The 21,637-nt window shown below is 46.9% G+C and overlaps 1 protein-coding gene across 2 annotated transcripts; it reads left to right on the top strand.

Moving 5' to 3' along the window:
- Positions 1 to 70: 70 nt before the first annotated feature.
- Positions 71 to 19,763, top strand: DDX27 (DEAD-box helicase 27). Of its 2 annotated transcripts, XM_082430789.1 has the most exons (21): positions 71 to 240; positions 2,265 to 2,411; positions 3,575 to 3,634; positions 3,891 to 4,056; positions 5,112 to 5,155; positions 5,273 to 5,359; positions 6,051 to 6,156; positions 7,405 to 7,578; positions 8,252 to 8,402; positions 10,847 to 10,946; positions 11,066 to 11,207; positions 12,121 to 12,274; positions 13,103 to 13,184; positions 13,297 to 13,474; positions 15,319 to 15,425; positions 15,633 to 15,735; positions 17,090 to 17,184; positions 17,280 to 17,403; positions 18,259 to 18,346; positions 19,424 to 19,498; positions 19,630 to 19,763. In XM_082430789.1, exons 1-21 carry the CDS (start codon positions 148 to 150, stop codon positions 19,646 to 19,648), a joined length of 2,295 nt encoding a protein of 764 aa, XP_082286915.1. In that variant the 5' UTR covers positions 71 to 147; the 3' UTR covers positions 19,649 to 19,763. The 2 variants fall into 2 exon arrangements, with proteins under 2 accessions (XP_082286915.1, XP_082286916.1); XM_082430790.1 differs by lacking the exons at positions 10,847 to 10,946; positions 11,066 to 11,207; positions 12,121 to 12,274 and having other exon boundaries at positions 74 to 240.
- Positions 19,764 to 21,637: the final 1,874 nt, after the last annotated feature.

The raw sequence follows: 21,637 nt of genomic DNA, 5'->3' as shown, positions 1-21,637 counted from the left end.
CCGCGAGAGTTTGCGAGAGGGGGCGGGCCAGGGCGGCCCCAAGCGGAAGTGACGTAAGAGCAAGCGCAGTGAAGACGCTGAGGTCGCGGAAACAGGAGAGCCGCCTAGCGCGCCGCGCTGGTTTCCGGAAGTGGCTGCTGCGGCGACATGCTTGCGGAGCTGGGTTTAATCGGGACCATAGGCGAAGATGATGAGGTGCCGGTGGAGCCAGAGACTGACTCCGAAGACCAGGAGGAGGAGGTATGAGCCGATCGGGGTGGGAGCGCGGCGGCTGGCAGCCGATGTCCTTGACTGCTTCCTTTCCCCGTGGTGCCTCAGATCCCTGCCCCCAAGGGCTCAGCATCCTCTGCCAGGCCGGCAAGTGTCCCTGGGTCTCACCTGGACCCCCAGATCTTCCTCAGTTTGCTCGCCACTAGCTTTTCCTCACTTCCGCGCCTGTGCCCGTGCTATTCTGTGTCGCCTTGGTGAACTCAGTACCCATTCACTGAACTGATATTTAATCCAGGCCCTGTGTCATAGAGATCCAGAGACAGTCAGTCCTCGTTCCTAGTCAAGGAGCCATGGTTATCCATGCGTTCATTAAGTCAGTATTCATTGAATATTTATATGTGCTACACCTAGTGTTAAGCATTCAGGACACAGCGGTGAACAAGAAGGGCAAGGAACACCGCTCTCCTGAAGCTTATGTTGTGGTGCGGAGTTAGAGACATTAAGCAGCATGGCAGTTAAAAAGGAACCGGTGTCATGAAAAGGTGCTCACCCTTTAAAGCTCCAGCTCAAGTGTTTTCCCTTCTATGGCCTCATCTGCTTACTGACACCTCTGGTTTGAGCGTCCCTCGGCCTCTACAAATCCAGCTTTTCCAAAGCTGAACTCTGGTCTCCCTCACCCTCCCAACCTGCTTCATCTCAAGCCAGAAACCTTGGAGTTATCCAGCCTCTCTCCCCTCCAGTGTTCTGCAGGCTACCTCAGAAATCTCTCTTAAGCTTCTTCCCCCCTCAGTCCACACTGCTTCCACCCTAGTCCAGGACACACTGCCATCTTGTACCTGGATACTTACAATCCTAACATACCTGGTCTCTAACTGTTTCTCTTGTCGCCACCTCCCTCCCCCCAAGTGTATTTTCCACTTAGCAGCCAGAATCTTTTTGTTTCTTGAATGGAAAACTATCATAGAAAAATTATCACTTATATGTGGAATCTAAAATACGACACAAATGAACATATCTACGGAACAAAAACAGACTCACAAATATAGGGAACAGACTTGTGGTTGCCAAGGGGGGGTGGGTGAGGGAAAGACTGGGAGTGTGGGGTTAGCAGATGCAAACTATTATGTATAGGATGGGTAAACAACAAGGTCCTACTGTAGAGCACAGGGAACTATATTCAATACCCTGTGATAAACCATAATGGGAAAGAATATGAAGAAGAATATATATGTATAACTGAGTCACTTTGCTGTACAGCAGAAATTAAACACAACATTGTAAATCAACCATACTTCAATAAAATTTTTTTAAAAATTTGTCATAGAAAAGGACTGAAGGAAATATGGCAAATGATAATACTAAACTTCAAGTTTAGCTTGAAGTGCTATACAATTACCGATTTAAACTAGGTACTGGAGAAATGAGATATAATCATTATTAATAAAGTTTAGGGTCAGAGTTCTTATGAAATTGTTTAACTCAAGTAAGAAAAAAAAAATCAGTATAGCACTTTTTAGTTCTCAGGGTTTTTTCTTCTGTTTATCCTCCTGAAGCCATAGTTCAGCCAGTTCTCCTTCCTTTCCCATTTCCAAATGTATGAATTAAAAAAATTTTTGTTGTTGTTATTTATTTCTAACTTAATTGAATTGTGGTCAGAGAACAGAGTCTGTACAATATTGATTTTTTTGAACTTACTGAAGATTTGCTTAAAAGGAATACTATGTGATCAGTTTTTGCAACTATTCCACATGTGCTTAGAAAGAATGTACATGCTCTAGTGCAGTGTTCTCTATATGTTCATTGGAATAAAGCTTATTAATTGTGCTGTTCAAATTTTCTACGGACTTACTCATTTTTTTTGTCTGCTTGATCTGTCAATTATTGAGATGTGTTAAAATCTCCCAGGACAATTGTAGATTATTCTACTTCTTGTCATCTGTCAGCTTTTGCCCTGTATATTTCTGTTCTCTTATTGGGTACCCTCATTTCCTTCTTCTTTTTCCAGTGTTCTTTCATCTCAGTCCCATAGTCATCCTGCTTCTCCCTCTTCCCAGGGGCCCATTGTGCTGGGCAGAAAGCAGAAAGCCTTGCAGAAGAACCGCAGTGCTGATTTCAACCCTGACTTTATTTTCACTGAGAAGGAGGGGATGTACGATGGCAGCTGGGCCATGGCTGACGTCATGAGCCAGCTCAAGAAGAAGGTGAGACTGACACAGATAGGCAGTTCCAGGCCGTGGGCTGTTAGGGTTGGGCAGTGGGCTTCAGGGTCCAGTGGTTTAGGAATGCCAAATGTTACATATAAATTGCTTAAAAAATGGACATAGCTATGTTACAATCGTCTCTTTTCTAGGTATTCGCTCCTTGTTTTGAATATTAGAAAGAAACCTTTTTTATGTTGGTTTGTAACAAAGAACAATCTAGCAGGCATCCTCGGTAGTGGTGTTTTTGAAGGCTTGACTCTGCCCCACAGATACTATCACTCTCTGTCACTTGCCAGGTGATCTCATGTGGCCTTTCTGTTTAGGGTCCCTGGTTCCCACACATCACAGCCCAAACTGCCGTGAATGTCACTGTCATCTGCTTGTTTGCCAAGACCCTGTGCTTTTCTTTGAATCTGGTTAACAAGCTAGAAGGTGCTTAAAAGTTGTTTTCCATTTCACGTGCTTCCGAGGGAAATACTGCCTGCTCAGGGCAGTTTAATCCAGACCCTGCTGGTCCTTGTTCTGTTTCAAATAAAACAGCATTGCCTTTTCAAAGTCATCGTGAGCGGGTTTTTTTTTCCTTTTCATGTGTACTTCATGTAGTTACCGACTTGGTCTTACAGCGCTTATATTCTAGCAGGGCAGAAAATGACTAGACAAACAATTAAGCCATTCCTTATGGCTGTGGTAAGCGCTGTAGCAGTTCAGGGTGCTTTGAGCGTGCATCAAGGGGGCCTGCCATTACCTCACCTTTCGAAAGTTTTAGCAAGATCCAGTGTTACCTGAATTTGCTTGCCTTTCAACAGTTTGATAGGCTAAATTATGTCCGATGGGCAAGGGGAAGAGTTTTTCCAAGTAGCATTCAGATACAATGTGACATCTCTTGGTAACTGTATCATTCTCAATAGTAAACACCTTCTACAATGTGGGTGTTCTTACTGGTTCCAGGTAATTTGAAGTTTTTTCACAAAAAGACCATTTATTTAATGGTTTTTTGTTTGCTTGTTTGTTTTGTTGTGAATAATCTATGGATTGATTAATCTGTCCAAGTACAGATGAGCTTTTTCTATATTTAACATCTGAGACCCTACCTTAAGAAGCCCTTTGCTTTCTCTCTTTCCCATACGTATGTTTCTTTTTCATCTCTTTATTTTTATCTGTAGAGGGCAGCCACGACATTAGATGAGAAGATTGAGAAAGTTCGAAAGAAGAGGAAAACAGAGGTGAGTAAGCAAAGCAGTTACTTCTCTTTGTAGGTGAGCCCTGAGCTTTACTCTCAGTGTGACCACACCATTTCTCTTGGAGCCTAGGTTGCAGTACGGCTGGTGCAGGCAGGCTTTCTCTGTGTGTCTGTGGTTAATAGTCACGAAGAATCTGCATAGTTTTCTCCCAGGCCTGAGAGCATAATATTGCTCTTCATAGGTTCTGGATTTCCTGAAGTTTGTAGTCGCCTTGCTTTATTACAGTTTCTTTTTCTAGGATAAAGAAGCCAAGTCTGGGAAGTCGGAGAAGGAGAAAGAAGCAAAGGAGGGCTCTGAACCGGAGGAGCAGAAAGACTTTGAAGGGAAAGATGAGGAAGCCACAGAAGATGAAGAATCAGAGACTGACTACTCGTCAGCTGATGAGAACGTCCTCACCAAAGCAGGTAGGCGATACTGTCAGAAATGGGGACTGGAAATTGGAGTGTTCGCTTTTACTTTGTAGGTTATCCTATGCTCTTCTACACAGTTAAATTTAAGATCTCCATGTCGACCTCCTTTCTTTTTTTAAATTTATTTACTTACTTATTGGCTGCGTTGGGTCTTCGTTGCTGTGCGTGGGCTTTCTCTAGTTGCGGTGAGCGGGGGCTACTCTTCGTTGTGGTGCACGGGCTTCTCATTGCAGTGGCTTCTCTTGTTGCGGAGCACAGGCCCTAGAGCGCATGGGCTTCAGTAGTTGTGGCGCGCAGGCTCGGTAGTTGTGGCACACAGGCTTAGCTGTTCCGTGGCATGTGGGACCTTCCCGGACCAGGGCTTGAACCCATGTCCCCTGCATTGGCAGGCAGATTCTTAACCACTGTGCCACCAGGGAAGTCCTGACTTCTTTTCTTTTAGCTTCTCTTCTTCCTTGGGATTTTGTTAGGGTTGTTGTACTTTGCAGTCAAAGTTCACTCTTTTTCTTTTTCCTTTTTTTTTTTTTTGGTCATGCCGCGAGGCTCGCGGGATCTTAGTTCCCCGAGCAGGGATCAAACCCAGGCGCCAGCAGTGAAAGCGCCAAGTCCTAGCCACTGGACCGCCAGGGAATTCCCACGTTCACTCTTTTCCTCATCTCCAGCCCCACACAGCTGTTGGCACTTCTATGACTCAAACTTATTTGGGGTGATAGGTCCCCCACCTCAGATGAGTCCAGCCACGTAGTAGGTGCTCCATTAACATTTCTTGCAGAAATGAGTGCTAAAGCATCCTTATGTAGCACAGTGGTTGGGAGCCTTGTCTCTGGAACCTGCCGACTTTGCTTCCTGTCTGACCTCAGGTGAGTGACGTACCTGCTCAGCTGCACAGCCTCCTCTTCTGTGAGGCGACGCTGGTGGCAGGAGCTCCCTCAGGCTGTTGCGTGGATTCGGTGAGGTGTCGGTCCACGTAGTGCGCTTAGGACAGTGTCTAGCAGGCTGAGTGCTCAGGAAGTATGAGCCCTGGTCATCAGCTCTCTTTGTCTCCATAGATACACTCAAAATAAAGGAGCAGAAGAAGAAGAAGAAAGGACAGGTGAGCATGGGCTTGGACAACAGTGTGCAGCTTGGTTTTACAACCGGAAAGAACTTTAAGGTCATTTAGTTCCCTTTTGGCTGAATTCTCATTCTGTCTTTTGATTTGCTGATGTAGGACGCAGGAGGATTTTTTGAAGATGCATCTCAGTATGATGAAAACCTCTCATTCCAGGACATGAACCTTTCCCGCCCGCTTCTGAAGGTAGTGGCTTCTTTTGTCAACCATGGCATTCTTGCAGTCGCCCCATAACTGGGCTGTCTGCCCTGAACCGGGCTCGTGGCCTCCCTGAGCTCTGTTGTCCACACAGCTGCCAGAGAACCCTCTTACACAAAGATTTCCATCTTGGCCTGTACGACCCTGCCCCTTCTGGGCCCCTCTGATGACGTCTCTCAGCAGCCATTCTGCTCTGGCCACACTGGCCTCACTGGCCCTCACACAGGCCAGGCATCTTCTTCCTCAGGGCCTTTGTGCTTGCTATTCCCACTGCCTGGAAGATTGTTCCAGAAATCTGGTTGGGGTGCTCTTCGCCTCTTTCAGGATTCTACTCAGTATCTCCTGCTCAATGAGACCTTCCCTGACAACCCTTCTGTAAATTGCACTCATCATCCCCTCCCCCCGCCCTTGCCAGCCCCCTTGACTGCTGTAGCTTTCTCCATAGCATTTATCTTCATATGACACGTGTTTGTTTTTGGCCTGTTTTTTCTACCGGATTCTAAGGGCAGGGTTGTTCCTTTTGTTTATCACTATATCCTCAGGTCCTAGAAAAGTGACACACAGTAGGTGGATTGAATGACTGGGAGGGCTTGAAACCTGTTTGGAGACCTGCCTTGTTTGTTTTGTGCTGAGACTCCCCCTCCTCTCCTCTCTGACCCTATCTTTTCTTCCTCTTCAGGCCATCACAGCCATGGGCTTCAAGGAGCCCACGCCGATCCAGAAGGCATGCATACCTGTGGGTCTGCTGGGGAAGGACATCTGTGCCTGTGCAGCCACTGGGACAGGTAACAAGGATCGGGACTCGGGGGTGGGGGAGGGAGAGGAGGAGGAAGGAGGATGTGCAACATAGAATAGGCTCTGGGTTGACTTACCAAAAGCCCACTTTGCTAAATGTGCAAATATAAATTTTAATGCAATAACATTCTATATTCTGTGTAGTAACTTCCCTTTTAGAAAAATATTAATATATATTTTTCTATTTTTTTTTAAATAGAAACTCTTTACTTTTTTTAAATAGGGTAGTCACAGGTTACAGGTTTCAGGTGGTCTGGTGAAGGTCATTTTTATTTAATCCTGTCAGGGTGTCTCTGTGACCATGACCTCCTGTCACTCCCATGATAGGCCCCGTCATAGGAGTAAAGATTTTATAAAAGGGATGTTTATCACAACATTGTGTATTAGTGCAGTTAATTATATAGTCATGTAATAGAATAGAATAGAAATAGTCATGTAATAAAATACGATGCAACCATTTAAAAAAAGTAGAGTACTTAAAGAAATAGGAAAATATATGTTTTTTTAAAGGGAAGTTACTAAACAATATATAGTCTTATTGCATTAAAATTACTATTTTTGTATTTTTGTCCATTAAAAAAAAGATTGGTAATATAGATACTGTTTTGGTAATGCTTACCTCTGGTTGGCTGAACTGTGGGTGATTTTTATTGTTTTGTTTTTTGTTTGTTTGTTTTTTTTGTATTTCCCAGATTTTTTACATTGACCATGTGATTGATTGATTGATTTTTTAAATTTATTTTATTTATTTATTTTTGGCTGTGTTGGTTCTTCGTTGCTGTGTGCGGGCTTTCTCTAGTTGCGGCGAGCGGGGGCTACTCTTTGTTGCGGCGCACAGGCTTCTCACTGCGGTGGCTTCTCTTGTTGCAGAGCACGGGCCCTAGCCACGAGGGCTTCAGTAGTTGTGGCACGTGGGCTCAGTAGTTGTGGCTCGCGGGCTCTAGAGTGCAGGCTCAGTAGTTGTGGCGCACGGGCTTAGTTGCTCCACGGCATGTGGGATCTTCCCGGACCAGGGCTCAAACCTGTGTCCCCTGCATTGGCAGGTGGATTCTTAACCACTGTGCCACCAGGGAAGCCCTGACCATGTGATTTAAAGCCAGAAAAAAAGTTTTATGAAAAATAAGTTGCTTCATTTCCCTCTGAGTAGATATGTAGGTTTTCTGTGTGCAGGTGAAAACCTGGACCTGGGAAGGACAGAAGCTCTTCTCATTTTGCTTTCCTGCTGCCCTTCCCTCCAGGTAAAACTGCAGCTTTTGCTCTGCCCGTCTTGGAGCGTCTGATCTACAAACCCCGCCAGGCTCCGGTGACCCGCGTGCTGGTGCTGGTTCCCACCCGGGAACTGGGCATCCAGGTGCACTCCGTCACCAGGCAGCTGGCCCAGTTCTGCAGCATCACCACCTGCCTGGCTGTGGGTGAGTGTCTGGCTGAGGGCTGGCTGCCTCTGAGAGGGTGTGACGTGGTGGAGGGTGGATGTGCACCACTGTCTGAGGGGGACGGGTGCAGGAAAGCCTTCACGTGATTGAAACCACTTAAAAACCAGATAACATTTTCATAGTAGATAGTGAGGGGTATGAGGAGGGGGTTTGACTGAGACTTAAGCAGCCTTGCAAAATGAAACTTCAAAATTATGAAACAAATTTTTTCTTGATATTGAACAAACTTAGGATATAATTTTGTCTTGCATGAATAATGAATCAAATATTTATTGGGGCAGAATTTTTCTGATGATGTTATATGATAGTGTTATCTAACCTTCGTTTTACCCTCCTTATGCGGTAGGAAATTGTAGGTGATTTAGAAAGATTATCAGTTTCGCAGCTGCATCTCTCAGTTGGTGGATGGTTGAATTGTTGTATTCTGAAGTGTCTTTGTGTCATCATCTTTTTTGATTTTTGCACTTAGCACAATTGTGATTAAATAATCTGTCTCTCCCACCATATTGTAAAATCTGCGCAAGTGGGGCCTCTGTCAGTCTTGTGCTCTGCCGTTTGCTCTGCATCTGCCATGGGAGCTGGCAGGTAGCAAGGCTCAGCCCGTACTGGTGAATGACTCAGCTGGCTGCCTGGTGGGCTTTTCTTTTTGCAGGCGGCCTGGACGTGAAATCTCAGGAAGCAGCCCTTCGGGCAGCGCCTGACATCCTCATCGCCACCCCGGGCCGGCTCATTGATCACCTCCACAACTGCCCTTCCTTCCACCTGAGCAGCATCGAGGTGCTCATCCTGGATGAGGCTGACAGGTACACCTGAAATGGTGGGGTCCCCAGGGCCACACCCCGGGACGGGAACCTGCACTCTGCCTGGTCCTACATGGCTCTGACCAGTTCAGCTGTTCATGTTTGAGCCTTTGTCCATCTTAGCCCAGATTATCCTGCTCTTTTTCTGTAATGTGATGGTTAAGAGGGAAGGCAAGTTAAATTCTGGCTCTACCGCTTCCTGAGATTGGGAAACGTTACTTAGATTCTCAAAGCAAATCTTTTCTTGTTTGTAAGTGGGGGATAAGTGCCCACCTCATGGTGTTGAGGATTCAAGGAGTAACGCCAGTAAAGTGCCAGTGCATAGGGAGGATTCAACCGACAGCCTCCATTACTGTGATGCAGGCTCCCCCTCCTCCCCCCTTCCTCCTCTTCCCTCCCTCCCTCTCTTCCTTCCTTTCTCTCATTCGTGTCCCATCTGCTCACCTCTTTCCTTCGTGACTCAACAGAATGAACTCTTAATGAACTGGACTGCTGTGGAGGTGGCAGGGTAACGAGGCTGTTCAAGTTTACTCTCAAACTGAAGCATCTCCAAACTAACCAGGTCCTTAACCAAGTTTCTCATCCTCTGTGCCCCTCCCCCGCTTCCCATCCCACTGAAGGGCAACTCCATCCTTCTAGTTGTTCAGGCCATATTCTCAGTGCCATTCTTGTCTCCTCATTTCCTCACCCCCCAGGATATCCATTGGTAAATCCCATCCACACACTCCCACTTTGGGGCTTCTCTTCTGCATCGTCGTTCCCTCAGCTTGGAATGACCTCCTTTACCGTCTCAGGTTTCTGCTCCAGCTGTCACTTTGCTGGCCACTCTATAACAGTTACTGGGACTTCCGTGGTGGTCCAGTGGTTAAGAATCCGCTTGCCAGTGCAGGGGACACGGGTTCGATCCCTGGTCTGGGAAGATCCCACATGCCGCGGAGCAACTAAGCCCGTGCGCCACAACTACTGAGCCTGCACGCCACAACTACTGAAGCCCGTGCGCCTAGGGCCTGTGCTCTGCAACAAGAGAAGCCACTGCAATGAGAAGCCCACACACCGCAATGAAGAGTAGCCACCGTTCACCGCAACTAGAGAGAAAAGCCTGTGCGCAGCAACGAAGACCCAATGCCCCCCAAAATAAATAAATAAATAAATGAAATATTTTTTTTTAAAAACGAAAAAAACCAGTTCCTCCCTTCCCCTCACACCCCCGCCTCGTCCTTCCCTTCCTGCCTTATGTTCTCTGAGGTGCTACACCTCCTTGACTTCCTGCATTGTTACCTGAATGCTCGTGTGGTGGCTGTGTCCCTCTTCTCCCCAGAACTTCATGTTCAAGAAGGGCCGGCTTTGTGTTTGTGTTGCCTGCTGCCACATCCCAGTGCCAGGGCTGTGTCTAGAATCTAGCAGGTGCACAGTAGGTGTTGAATAACTGGTCGACTGCCTCCCCCGAGCATTCTTGAGGCCTGAAGGCGGTAAAGGAGATCGTTCTAAGCCAAGGGAACATGATCTGATTTAGGTTTTAAATATCAAAAATATCAGTGTCTCAAAAGACCAAGAAAGGCTGTGGAAGTTTCAGATTGAGACCAAAGAGACACGACAACTAAAGGTGATACCTGTTCCTCAACTGCAGCCTGAACTGGACGAGAAATACTGTAAAGGATTGGGTGGGTTGAAAAAATTGGAGTCACAGTAATCTCACAGATGACTATTATCTGCAAAGAGAAAGAGGTTCCTTTCCTAGTGGAGAGAGCTGGTAGACATCACTTCAACCAAGTGACCAAACTGCGATGCTGGAGCAAACTGACCGTCTGTCTCCGGATGGAGTGAGAGTGAGGTGCACGGCTGCCCCCCACCCCGCTCCCAGCAGTGATTGTTGAATCCAGTCACTGGGGAATAATTAGACATATTCAGAGTGCAAAAAAGGATGAGAGAACTTTCTAGACTAAGGGAGACTAAAGAGATGTGACAACCAAGTACAACGTAGGAACTGTCATTCCTGGACTAAAAAAATTAAAAGACAGCTATAGAATGACGTTTTGGGGACAGTTAGGGAAAACTGAATATACATTGTACTTTACTTTAGGTATCATTCAGACACTTGAATTTCTCAGGTGTGATAACGACATTGTGTTTATGTAGGAGAAAGTCACCGTTCTTAGGGAATGTGTGCTGAAATATTTAGGGGTCCGGTGTCATGATATCTGCAACTTAATAGCAAATGATTCAGCAAAAGAAAAAAGAAAGACTAAGCAAATATGGCCAAATGATAATTCTTGGTGAATCTTGGAAAAAAGGGTAAAAAAACACTAATAAAATAAGTAAATAAATGAGCCTGAAACATAACCAATGACAGTATCGAAACATCGCCTGTGCAGTGTTTTCTGTCCTTCATCAATACAGATGCAAGCTCAGTCCGTTTGTCTTGATTCCTCCCCGCCCCTGCTTGCCAGGATGCTGGACGAGTACTTTGAGGAGCAGATGAAGGAGATCATCCGGATGTGTTCCCACCACCGCCAGACCATGCTCTTCTCAGCCACGATGACGGATGAGGTGGGCTGTAGGGAACAGAGGGGCGGCGCAGAGGACCCCGGGCTGAGCTGGAGCACCGGCTTGCCTCCCTCCCTGCCTCCTGACAGGCTGGTCAGCATCCCTGCCTTTGTGCCTGGCAGGTGAAAGATCTGGCTTCTGTCTCCTTGAAGAATCCCGTCCGGATATTTGTGAACAGCAACACGGACGTGGCCCCCTTCTTGCGGCAGGAGTTCATCCGGATCCGGCCAAACCGGGAAGGGGACCGGGAAGCCATCGTGGCAGGTGAAAGCCCAGGGTGGGACTGAGCAGGGAGGGCTGCTCGACTCCCCTGAGCTTCACACCGAAGTGTTGGTTTTTCCCCGGCGACTCCTCCATCCGGTCTCCGCTACCCCAGTGTGTGGTACTGCTGTTCCTCTGCTCCGTACTTTCACCACGAGTTCTTCCTCCCTTTCCTTCATCGCTTCACCTCCCTTCCACCGTCCAGTCCTCTTTATGTCCTGCTGAACTCCTAGCCACTTCCCTCCAGCTGCCCCTCTGGCCCTTCGTCCAGGCCACTACTGTGTCACCTGGATTGTTGCAGCGGCCTCTGACCTGGCCGTCTGCTTCCACCCTGTCCTGTGGAAGTGCCTTCTCCACACTGCAGACCATTTAAAAGGATCATTTACAAACAAGCATTCGCTCCTGTTCCTTCGCTGTTTAAACCCTCTGGTGTCTTCCATTGCTCTTAGACTGAAATCCATGCTCCCTAGCGAGTCCTGTAAGACCCCTGGACCTGCCCCGGCCTGCCTGGAGCCCCCTGCCTGCCCGGAGCCCCCGGCCTTGGCGCCTTAGCTCATGGTGCTCCAGCCACACCTGCCTGCTTTCGCTTTCTCAAACCCCCCAAGCTTTTGCTCTTTCCTCTGCCTGGAATCTTCCCCCAAATCTTCTCGTGGATGAGACTGTCTTGTCATTCAGCCTACTGTCACCTCCTCAGAGAGGCCAGCCCTGAAGCTGCCGCATCTTCTCTTCATTCTCTCCCGGCATTTACCGCCCTCGAGAACTGGGACTCGGCCTCTCCGGCTCTGCCCTGGAGTGGGAGCTCCGCAAGGCAGGGGCCTCACCTGCCGCCCCCGAACCAGGCACAGCAGCCGCTTTGCAGGCGAGGAGGGAGGACGTGCTGGAGGCGGCCTCCTGCTCACTCTTCTCTCCCTGGCAGCTCTGTTGATGAGAACCTTCACCGACCACGTGATGCTGTTCACCCAGACCAAGAAGCAGGCCCACCGCATGCACATCCTCCTGGGGCTGATGGGGCTGCAGGTGGGCGAGCTCCACGGCAACCTGTCACAGACGCAGCGGTTGGAGGCCCTCCGGTAAAGTTTCGGGGTCTGAGGCTCCCACCCATCCTTCAGAGAGGGCTCTCTTCATTCCAAAGACGGAAAGTACCATCCAGAGGTCATGTTTGAGCGATACCAGGGGATACAGTACAGTTCCCCACTTCAAAAATTTTAGCCTAACCATTCTAAGGTCATGTCTTAGATATAGTCAGAACTTTGACTTTGTAGAAAATGATACTCTTGCCCCAGGATTTGAGCATGGGAGCTGCTGAGCGGGGTCACAGCAGGAAATTGACTTGGGATGACGCAGCACACATTCTGATCTCTGCAGCCTGTCCAGAGCAGGGGACGTACCCGGGTCTGCTAGAATGTGATCCTGAAGCAAATCCATTTGTATTTCTTGAGCACTTAACTTTGCCAGGCCCTGTGCTTTTCCACGTGATTTCTTGTTTAACTCTCGCAGAATCGAGTCAGCTTGGTAGGCAAGGAGGAACCCTTTAGAACTCTCCACTGATCCTTATTCACACAGGCAGCTGAGAGTTGTTTCCTAAAGGCTGTTTTGAATGCTGAGGCATTTGCCTCTGCTCCGTGTTATAGTCTAGCTCTGTGGTTCCCAAGCTTCTCTATTTATAGGAATTGCTGTTTAAAGTGGTATACACAAAACTACATTTGCTCTATGTTGTGGGATGTTTGGGGGGCATGTAAGTGTCGTTAGGCTGACATTTAGGATCTGTCTCCACTGTGATGGTCTGTACTCTGCTGCTTGACTCCAGAAGGGTTTGTGTTCTCTTCGCTGGCTCAGGCTTCTGCAGAGTATTGATTAGGGTCAGGTATTCAGAGGAACATGTTTGTGGCTGTTTCCAGGCGCTTTAAGGATGAACAGATTGACATCCTCGTGGCCACAGATGTAGCAGCCCGTGGACTTGACATCGAGGGGGTCAAAACGGTGAGCGGGCCCCATCTTCCTTGAGCTTTCGCTGGGAGTCCTTTTGCCTCCTCATGTCCCCCTCTCCCCGCCGACTCCCAGGTCTGACTGATGCTTAACTTTGGCCTTCCAGGTCATCAACTTCACGATGCCCAACACCATCAAGCATTATGTCCACCGGGTGGGGCGAACAGCTCGTGCCGGCCGGGCCGGGCGCTCAGTCTCTCTGGTGGGAGAGGAGGAGCGGAAGATGCTGAAGGAGATCGTGAAGGCCGCCAAGGCCCCCGTGAAGGCCCGGACGCCGCCCCAGGGTGAGCAGGCGTCAGTGTCGCGGCTCAGGGCGGTTCGGGTGGGCGGGGGAGCATCCTAGCTGAGACCCCGAAGGACGGGGCAGCGGGCAGAGGGTAATGGGTGAGAGCAGGCGCTTTGCAGTTAGGGGCCAGATTTGAATCCCAGCTCTGCCACTCCCTGGCTGAGGGGCCCCGGGCAGGTCTCCGCTTGCCTCTCTGGGCTTCATCCTCTCTGTGTGTGAAAGGGACTGAGGAGAGATTTGTGCCCCAAGTGCTTAGTCATAGGTATTCGCCAGCCTTTGGGAAGAGAAGGCCTCTTCTTAAGGCACCACCCCCACTAACCCTTCCCCACTTCCTCTTGGTGGGGGCCGAGGATGGGGAGGAGGTCAGTACTTATTCTTTCTGTATAGCTTTCATTCCTTTTTTACTCATCTGTAGGGGTCATATAAAGCACATCATTAAAAAAATTTTTTTTTAAGTTACAAAAGTAATATGTATTCAGTGTTGGAAAAAAGTAAATCAAATAAGAGTAAAAATGTAATTGTGTGTGAAAGAGCTCACCACTCATAACATTTAGATACACATCTTTTCAAGACCTTTTTTTCCATTCATAGGTCTTTTTATTTCCTTTCATTTAAAAAATTTTCATTTAATTCATTCAGTCTATTGCTATTTATTGTATTCTAAGTATTGGGGATACAGCAGGAAACAAAACAGCTGACACTGTTGGGAAAAAGACACAATAAATAAGCTAATAGTAGGTGTGATTGAGAACGACAGGAGAAGTGCCTACTTTAGAAAAGCTGCAGAGAAAAGGCCTCTGACAGATGGCATTTGAGCCGAGCCCCAGATGACAAGAATGAGATGGCCGTGGGTGGTCTGGGGACAGAGTGTGCCAAGCACGGAAAACCAGGGCAAAGCCTCAGAGACAGGAACACACTTGATGTGGGAGTAGAAGACAGGGAGGGCCAGAGGCCCGAGGCCTTTGAGCAAGGGGTAGGCAGAGGTCAGAGAGGTAGGCAGGGGCCACGCTGAGGAGTTTGGAATTTATTCCACGAGCATCAGGAAGCCTTTGGGGAGGTGTTAAGCAGAGAAGCCACACATGAAAAAAAAACAAAACAGGGCTTCCCTGGTGGCACAGTGGTTGAGAATCTGCCTGCCAATGCAGGGGACACAGGTTCGAGCCCTGGTCTGGGAAGATCCCACATGCTGCGGAGCAACTAGGCCCGTGAGCCACAACTACTGAGCCTGTGCATCTGGAGCCTGTGCTCCGCAGCAAAAGAGGCTGCGATAGTGAGAGGCCTGCGCACCGCGATGAAGAGTGGCCCCCGCTTGCCACAACTAGAGAAAGCCCTTGCACAGAAACAAAGACCCAACACAGCCAAAAATAAATAAGTAAATAAATAAATAAACTCCAATCTCTTTAAAAAAATTAAAAAATAAAAAAAAAACCCAGTTTTCTGTGTCACTAAATACCCATCTGAGGGCTTCCCTGGTGGCGCAGTGGTTAAGAATCCACCTGCCAATGCAGGGGACATGGGTTCGAGCCCTGGTCTGGGAAGATCCCACATGCCGCGGAGCAACTAAGCCTGTGCGCCACAACTACTGAGCCTGCGCTCTAGAGCCCGCGAGCCACAACTACTGAGGCCGCATGCCAGGACTACCGAAGCCTGTGCGCCTAGAGTCTGTGCTCTGCAGCAAGAGAAGCCACTGCAATGAGAAGCCCGCACACAGCAACGAAGCCCCAACACAGCCAAAAATAAATTAATTAATTAATTAAAAAAAAAATAACCATCTGCGTTGTTTGCATCAGCTACACCATAGTCATCCTTATTTTAAAATCTTTTTTGTTCTTTTCCCCTGAGACGTCATCCTCAAATTCCGGGACAAGATTGAGAAAATGGAGAAGGATGTGTATGCAGTTCTGCAGTTAGAGGCTGAAGAAAAAGAGATGCAAAAGTCAGAAGCCCAGGTGAGGCTGTGAGGAGGGCTCTGGTCCACAGTGCTGCTTAGTCAGCAGACTGCATGGGCCCTGGCTGGTCTGCCTTCTGATATGCTGTGTCTGCCAAACGTATCATCAGAGCCCCAAGCGTTTACAGGCAGTGGCTTCCTGCAGCCGCCATGTTCTGTATTATCAGACGTAGGTTTCATGGCAGGCATCCTTTTGCTGTCCCCACAGATCAACACAGCACAGCGGCTCCTGGAGAAGGGGAAGGGGGCACCAAACCCTGAGCCTGAAAGGAGCTGGTTCCAGACCAAAGAAGAGAGGAAGAAGGAAAAAAGTATGTTGGGGAGGTTCCTCAAAAAGCTAAACATAGAATTACCATCAGGCCCAGCAATTCCACTTCTAGGTCTATACCCCAAAGAATAGAAAACAGGGACTCAAACAGATACTTGTATGCCAGTGTTCATTGAAGCATTATTCACAATAGCCAAAGGGTGGAAACAACCATGTCCTTCAGCAGATGAATGGATACACAAAATGTGGTAGGTACATACAATGGGATATTAATTCAGCCATAATGAAGTTCTGGTACATGCCATAAGGATGAACCCTGGAAACATGCTAAGTGAAATAATCCAGACAAAGGGACAAATCTTTATGATTCCACTTATATGAGGTACTAGATAGGCAAATACATAGACACAGAAAGTAGAATAGAGATTACCAGGAGCTGTGGGGAAGGAGTTGTTACCTAATGGTAATAGAGCTTCTGTTTGGGATGATGAAAAAGTTTTAGAAACAGATAATGGTGATGATTGTACAATATTGTGAATGTCATTAATGCTACTGAATTGTACACTAAAGAATGGGTAAAATGGCAAACTTTATGTTGTATGTATTTTGCCACAATTTAAAAAAAGTAAGTCAGAAAGATATTTAGATATATATATTCCCTTTTCTCTCCCTTTAAAAAACAAACAAACAAACTCACATTGTCTACACCTTGCTTTTTTCAATGAATTTTGTAGTTTGGAGATCATTTTATGTAGGCACATATATAGCTGCCTTTTTTTCAGTGGCTGTGTGGTCTTCCATCATATGGGTGGATTATAGTTCATTTTAATTAGTTCCCCACTGAGGGACATTGACGTTGTTTCCAATGTTTTGCTGTTATAAACAAGTGATGTAGTGGGTAGCTATACAGATGCCCTTTCACAATTAAGCAAGCATATTTGATTTACAAGGTAAGTTCCAAAAAGTGCAATTGTAGGTCAGAGGCTATGTGTATTTATTATTTTGTTAGGGATTGCAAAATTACCCTCCAAAGAGGTAGTACCAGCATTTAAGAAATACTGTCTATATTTGATGGGACAAAAAATTAAGGTGTATGTATGTTAAGTTTCTGTGTTATAAATAGAGTTATAACTGTATTGTGGGAAGGGGTGGGAAGTATATCTTTCATAATCCGAGGCAGATATATAATGAATGTCTCAAGTGGATTAATTAAGAAATAGTGGAACAAGCGTGTTATTTAGTGAGATGGAGGTAACCACCAGGAGAGGAAGTGATTGCTGCTTTTCATTTTAAGCCCTTAAATGTATCACGTTTAAATATGTACACTTCTTATTGTAAGTTTAAAAAAAGATTTTATAAAATGGTACCTGAACTCTCACGCTCTCTTCTCATCCCAGTTGCCAAGGCTCTGCAGGAGTTTGACTTAGCCATAAGAGGAAAGAAGAAAAGGAAGAAGTTTATGAAGGATGTCAAGAAAAAGGGGGAGATGACAGTGAGTAGCCTCCCCTTTGGAGTTGGGTCCCTGCCTGAGGATGTGGGTCAAGGCTGTCAGGTCTGTTCCACACTTACATGTCATCCTCTCCCCAGGCAGACGAAAGGTCCCAGTTTGAAATCCTCAAGGCCCAGATGTTTGCTGAGCGGCTGGCCAAGAGGAACCGCAGAGCCAAGCGGGCCCGAGCAATGCCCGAGGAGGAGCCAGCGAGGGGCCCTGGTAGGCAGATGGGGAGCCTGAAGGAGCTGGTAGGAAGGTTCTGCCTGAAACCTGTGCTTGTGGTCAGGGACAAAGGGGAGGGATGATGATAAGAGCCCACATTTTTTTTTTTTTTTTTTAAATTTATTTATTTATTTATTTATTTATTTATTTTTAATTTATGGCTATGTTGGGTCTTCGTTTCTGTGCGAGGGCTTTCACTAGTTGTGGCAAGTGGGGGTCACTCTTCATCGCTGTGCGCGGGCCTCTCACTATCGCGGCCTCTCTTGTTGCGGAGCACAGGCTCCAGACACGCAGGCTCAGTAATTGTGGCTCACGGGCCCAGCCGCTCCGCGGCATGTGGGATCCTCCCAGACCAGGGCTCGAACCCGTGTTCCCTGCATTAGCAGGCAGATTCTCAACCACTGCGCCACCAGGGAAGCCCAAGCCCACATTTTTTGAGTAATGAGTATGTAGGTGTGTACAGCTGTCCTTTATTGGCTCCAAGGGGTGAAGTGACCCCGTGGTTAGTAGGATTTGAACTCAAGTCTTTCTGATTCTGGAGCCTAAATCCTTACCAGCTGCTGCTTGGAGGAGTGGGTCAGGGTAGAATGAGGGGAAGATGTTTTCAGCCCATTTTATGTTTAGGTGGTCCATTCCACCTTTGGACTCTGCAGGCATCCTTTGGAGTGGTTCTTCACACCTGGTACTTATGATTCCTTATCTCTTTTCTGCTGGGATCTGATGTCTTGCTTCCATGTCAATAAAACATCAGGCCAGAGCATCCACTGAACTTGGAACCATTACCTTGAGCTTAAGGGGATTTAGGAGCTTGGGACAAAAAGGCCATATCTAACCCATTCTCTCTGTGCACAGCAAAGAAGCAAAAGCAGGTGAAGAAATCTGTATTTGATGAAGAACTCACCAACACAAGCAAGAAGGCCCTGAAACAGTATCGAGCTGGGTAGGGTTTTAAGTCATCATGGAGTTCTTGGTATTCTGATGAAAGCTATGAATCTTCTCCCTCCTTCCTTCCCCACTCCCAATTCTCATATACCTATAGCTTTATAATGCAGGCATGCCTCGTTTTATTGTACTTTGCTTTATTTCACTTCACAGATATTGCAGTTTTTACAAATTGAAGGTTTGTGGCAACCCTGCGTTGTCAGATGATGGTTAGCCTTTTTTTAGCAATAGAGTATTTTTATTTTTTTAATTTTTATTTATTTATTTTCTTGCCGTGCCACACACTTGCGGGATCTTAGTTCCCCAACCAGGGATCGAACCCGGGTCCCAGCAGTGAAAGTGCGGAGTCCTAACCACTGGACCGCCAGGGAATTCCCAGCAATAGAGTATTTTTAAATTAACATATGTGCATTGTTTTTCTTTTTAGACATAATGCTATTGCACACTTTTTTAAGAGACTATAGTATAGTGTAAACGTAACTGTTACATGCATTGGGAAACCAAAAAATCCGTGTGACTTGCTTTATTGCGATACTCACTTTATTGCCGTGGTCTGGAGGCAAACCCTCAATATCTTTGATGTCTGCCTGTATATAATTTCAAGGGCTCCTGTCTGCCCCCTCCCCCGCCAGCCCATCTGTGGATTCCCAGGGTGAGAGTAAGAGAAGTGTTAAGGCCCTCCTGCCTTGGAGGTGAAATAGCACATTTTTGGTTCAGAAATAGAGCTTTCTCTCAGGGGAGTGATAGAACCCCAAAGAAAGGATTCTGGTGTGCTCGTGGGAATGTGCTGTTCCTCCCCACATCCTCTGGGCTGGGGTTGGTGGCTGGGTAAACTAAGTTACCCAAGCAGTTTTATTATATACACAAGAAGGAAGGGCCTCTTCCAGTCTTGTTTTAGTACTGGGCCCTGACTTCCATAAACCCATATTATCAGGTGGAAGAACACAGACTTAGAACCTCAGGCCCTGAAAATGACGCATCTGTGGTGCTGCTGCTTTGTGTGGGAGCTGGTAGGATGGGGGTGTGAAACATTGCCTGCTTGTCCAACATTTTTGCCTTCTTCTCTCATTCACAGCCCCTCCTTTGAAGAAAGAAAACAATTGGGCTTGCCCCACCAGAGACGAGGAGGAAACTTTAAATCTAAATCCAGGTAATGTTTGCAGTTCTGGAGGACCAGAGGCTATGAGTGGGGTGGGAGAGGAAAGCTTTCCTGGGAAAGGAGCTTCTCTTTCCTCTTTCTGGTCTTGGGGTTGGTCTTTACCCTGCTCATTTTCTTCATAGGTACAAGAGAAGGAAGTAGCCATGGTGGCCTGAAGAAGTTCATGGGGCTGCTCTTAGATCCCTTCTTTGTGGGAAGTCATCCTGGTTTGGTCTCTCTTTTCTCTGTTTGTAAAAAAAATTCTTTAAAACTTTAATACATCTTTGTCATTTGTACATTAAAGACACGGAAAAGTTGGGGGTGGTGGTGGTATATAGCTGTTTCCTAAGCATCCTTGTCAGCCAAGGCTCCTTTCTTGATTAGCTTTCACGTAAAGTAAATACTAGGGACTTCCCTGGTGGCGCAGTGGCTAAGAATCTGCCTGCCAATGCAGGGGACACAGGTTCAGGCCCTGGTCCAGGAAGATCCCATATGCCGTGGAGCAACTAAGCCTGTGCGCCACAACTACTGAGCCTACGCTCTAGAACCCGCGAGCCACAACTACTGAGCCCGCGTGCCACAACTGCTGAAGCCCGCACGCCTAGAGCCCGTGCTCCACAACAAGAGAAGCCACCACGATGAGCAGCCGCATGCGACAACAGAGTAGCCCTCACTCGCCACAACTAGAGAAAGACTGCGCGCAGCAATGAAGACCCAACGCAGCCAAAAATAAATAAATAAACTAATTAAAAAAAGAAAATACCAAATGGAAGAAGTATTTTTGGGAGGCTGAAGAGACCAGTCTAATTGTATATCTTATTCTTCTGTCTCTTCCCTCCATAGCACAGTCTACGTCATCTGCTAGCTTGGCACTGCCATATATACTTGGTATGCATCTCTATGCTTGTAGAGGAGCTGGATGTGGAGTAAGGATATTTGTGCTATAAGTTCTGTCAATGTCCTAGAACAAAAAGCTGTCATTTATAGAGCACCAGCCGTGCGCCAGACATTTCTGTGTACTGAACACTGTTTCATTCAGTTCACTACAGCCCTATGAGGCAGGTACTGTTATCCCCATTTTGCAGATAAAGAAACAGAGGCTTAGAAAGATGGAGTAACTTTCCAAAATTGCACAGTTGGGAATTAAAGTTTTTGAAATCACAGTATACCTCAACCCATACCCTCTTTACTATGGTGTGGAAGTGCTACTGGAGAGATGGAAGCTCAAAGGGGACAGAAAGGGTACCACATAGGGGCTTACCTGGTGGTCCAGTGGCTAAGACTCTGCGCTTCCACTGCAGGGGGCACAGGTTTGATCCCCGGTAGGGGAACTAAGATCCCATACGCCATGCGGCACGGCCAAAAAAACAAAAAACAAAACAACCCAGAAAGGGTACCAGATAAATTAGCTCTTTGTTGCAGAAAAACAGGTTGTACCCTGTAGAATGGTGGTTCTCATCCTTTTCTGAATCACAAGTCCCTTTGACAATTAGATTGAAAGCCAGAGGACACTCCTTGGGAAAATTGTGATTGTAGTTTATGTCATATATCATTTCAAGCAGTACACAGACCTTTTACCTCCAGCTCAAAAATTATTATCCAGTGGCACATACCCTCAAGATTAAGAGTATGTTTAATGCTATTCATTTAGGCTTACCTAAAAGTTGCCAACAGAGGGTTCCAGTTCAGTAAATAATGGCACACACACAAGATGGAGACCAGGGATTGAACCCGTGCCCCATGGAGTGGAAGCACGGAGTCTTAACCACTGGACCACCAGGGCAGTCCCAGACTCACCGTTTTTACGTGCTTACAGAAAGATCCCCAAGCTAGAGCATTAGGCCAAGTGCAGAACTACGCACTCTTTTAAGGGTTAGATATTGCATATGCACAGATTGATCGATTTTCTCTGGGAGGACTCATGAAGCTGTTAATAGGAGTGCCTCTGGGGAAGGAAACTTCAAGTATACCTTTTGGTACAGGTTGAAGAGTTTTCTTTTCACAAAGAGTAAAAATGACTTACCAGCCAAAAGAAAAACCCCATACCACAGACACAGAAGTATGGCCTCCTCGTAGGCACTGCCTCCATTCCCATCCTCACTGTCTCAAGCTGCTTGAGCTGCTTTTAACAGTTGAGGACAAACACAGACC

The sequence above is a fragment of the Balaenoptera physalus genome, assembly GCF_965194825.1.
Source record: "Balaenoptera physalus genome assembly, chromosome: 16".
Classification (NCBI taxonomy): domain Eukaryota; kingdom Metazoa; phylum Chordata; class Mammalia; order Artiodactyla; family Balaenopteridae; genus Balaenoptera; species Balaenoptera physalus.
The sequence above is the reverse complement of the archived record's forward strand: the minus strand, read 5'-3'. Positions and strand labels throughout refer to the sequence as shown.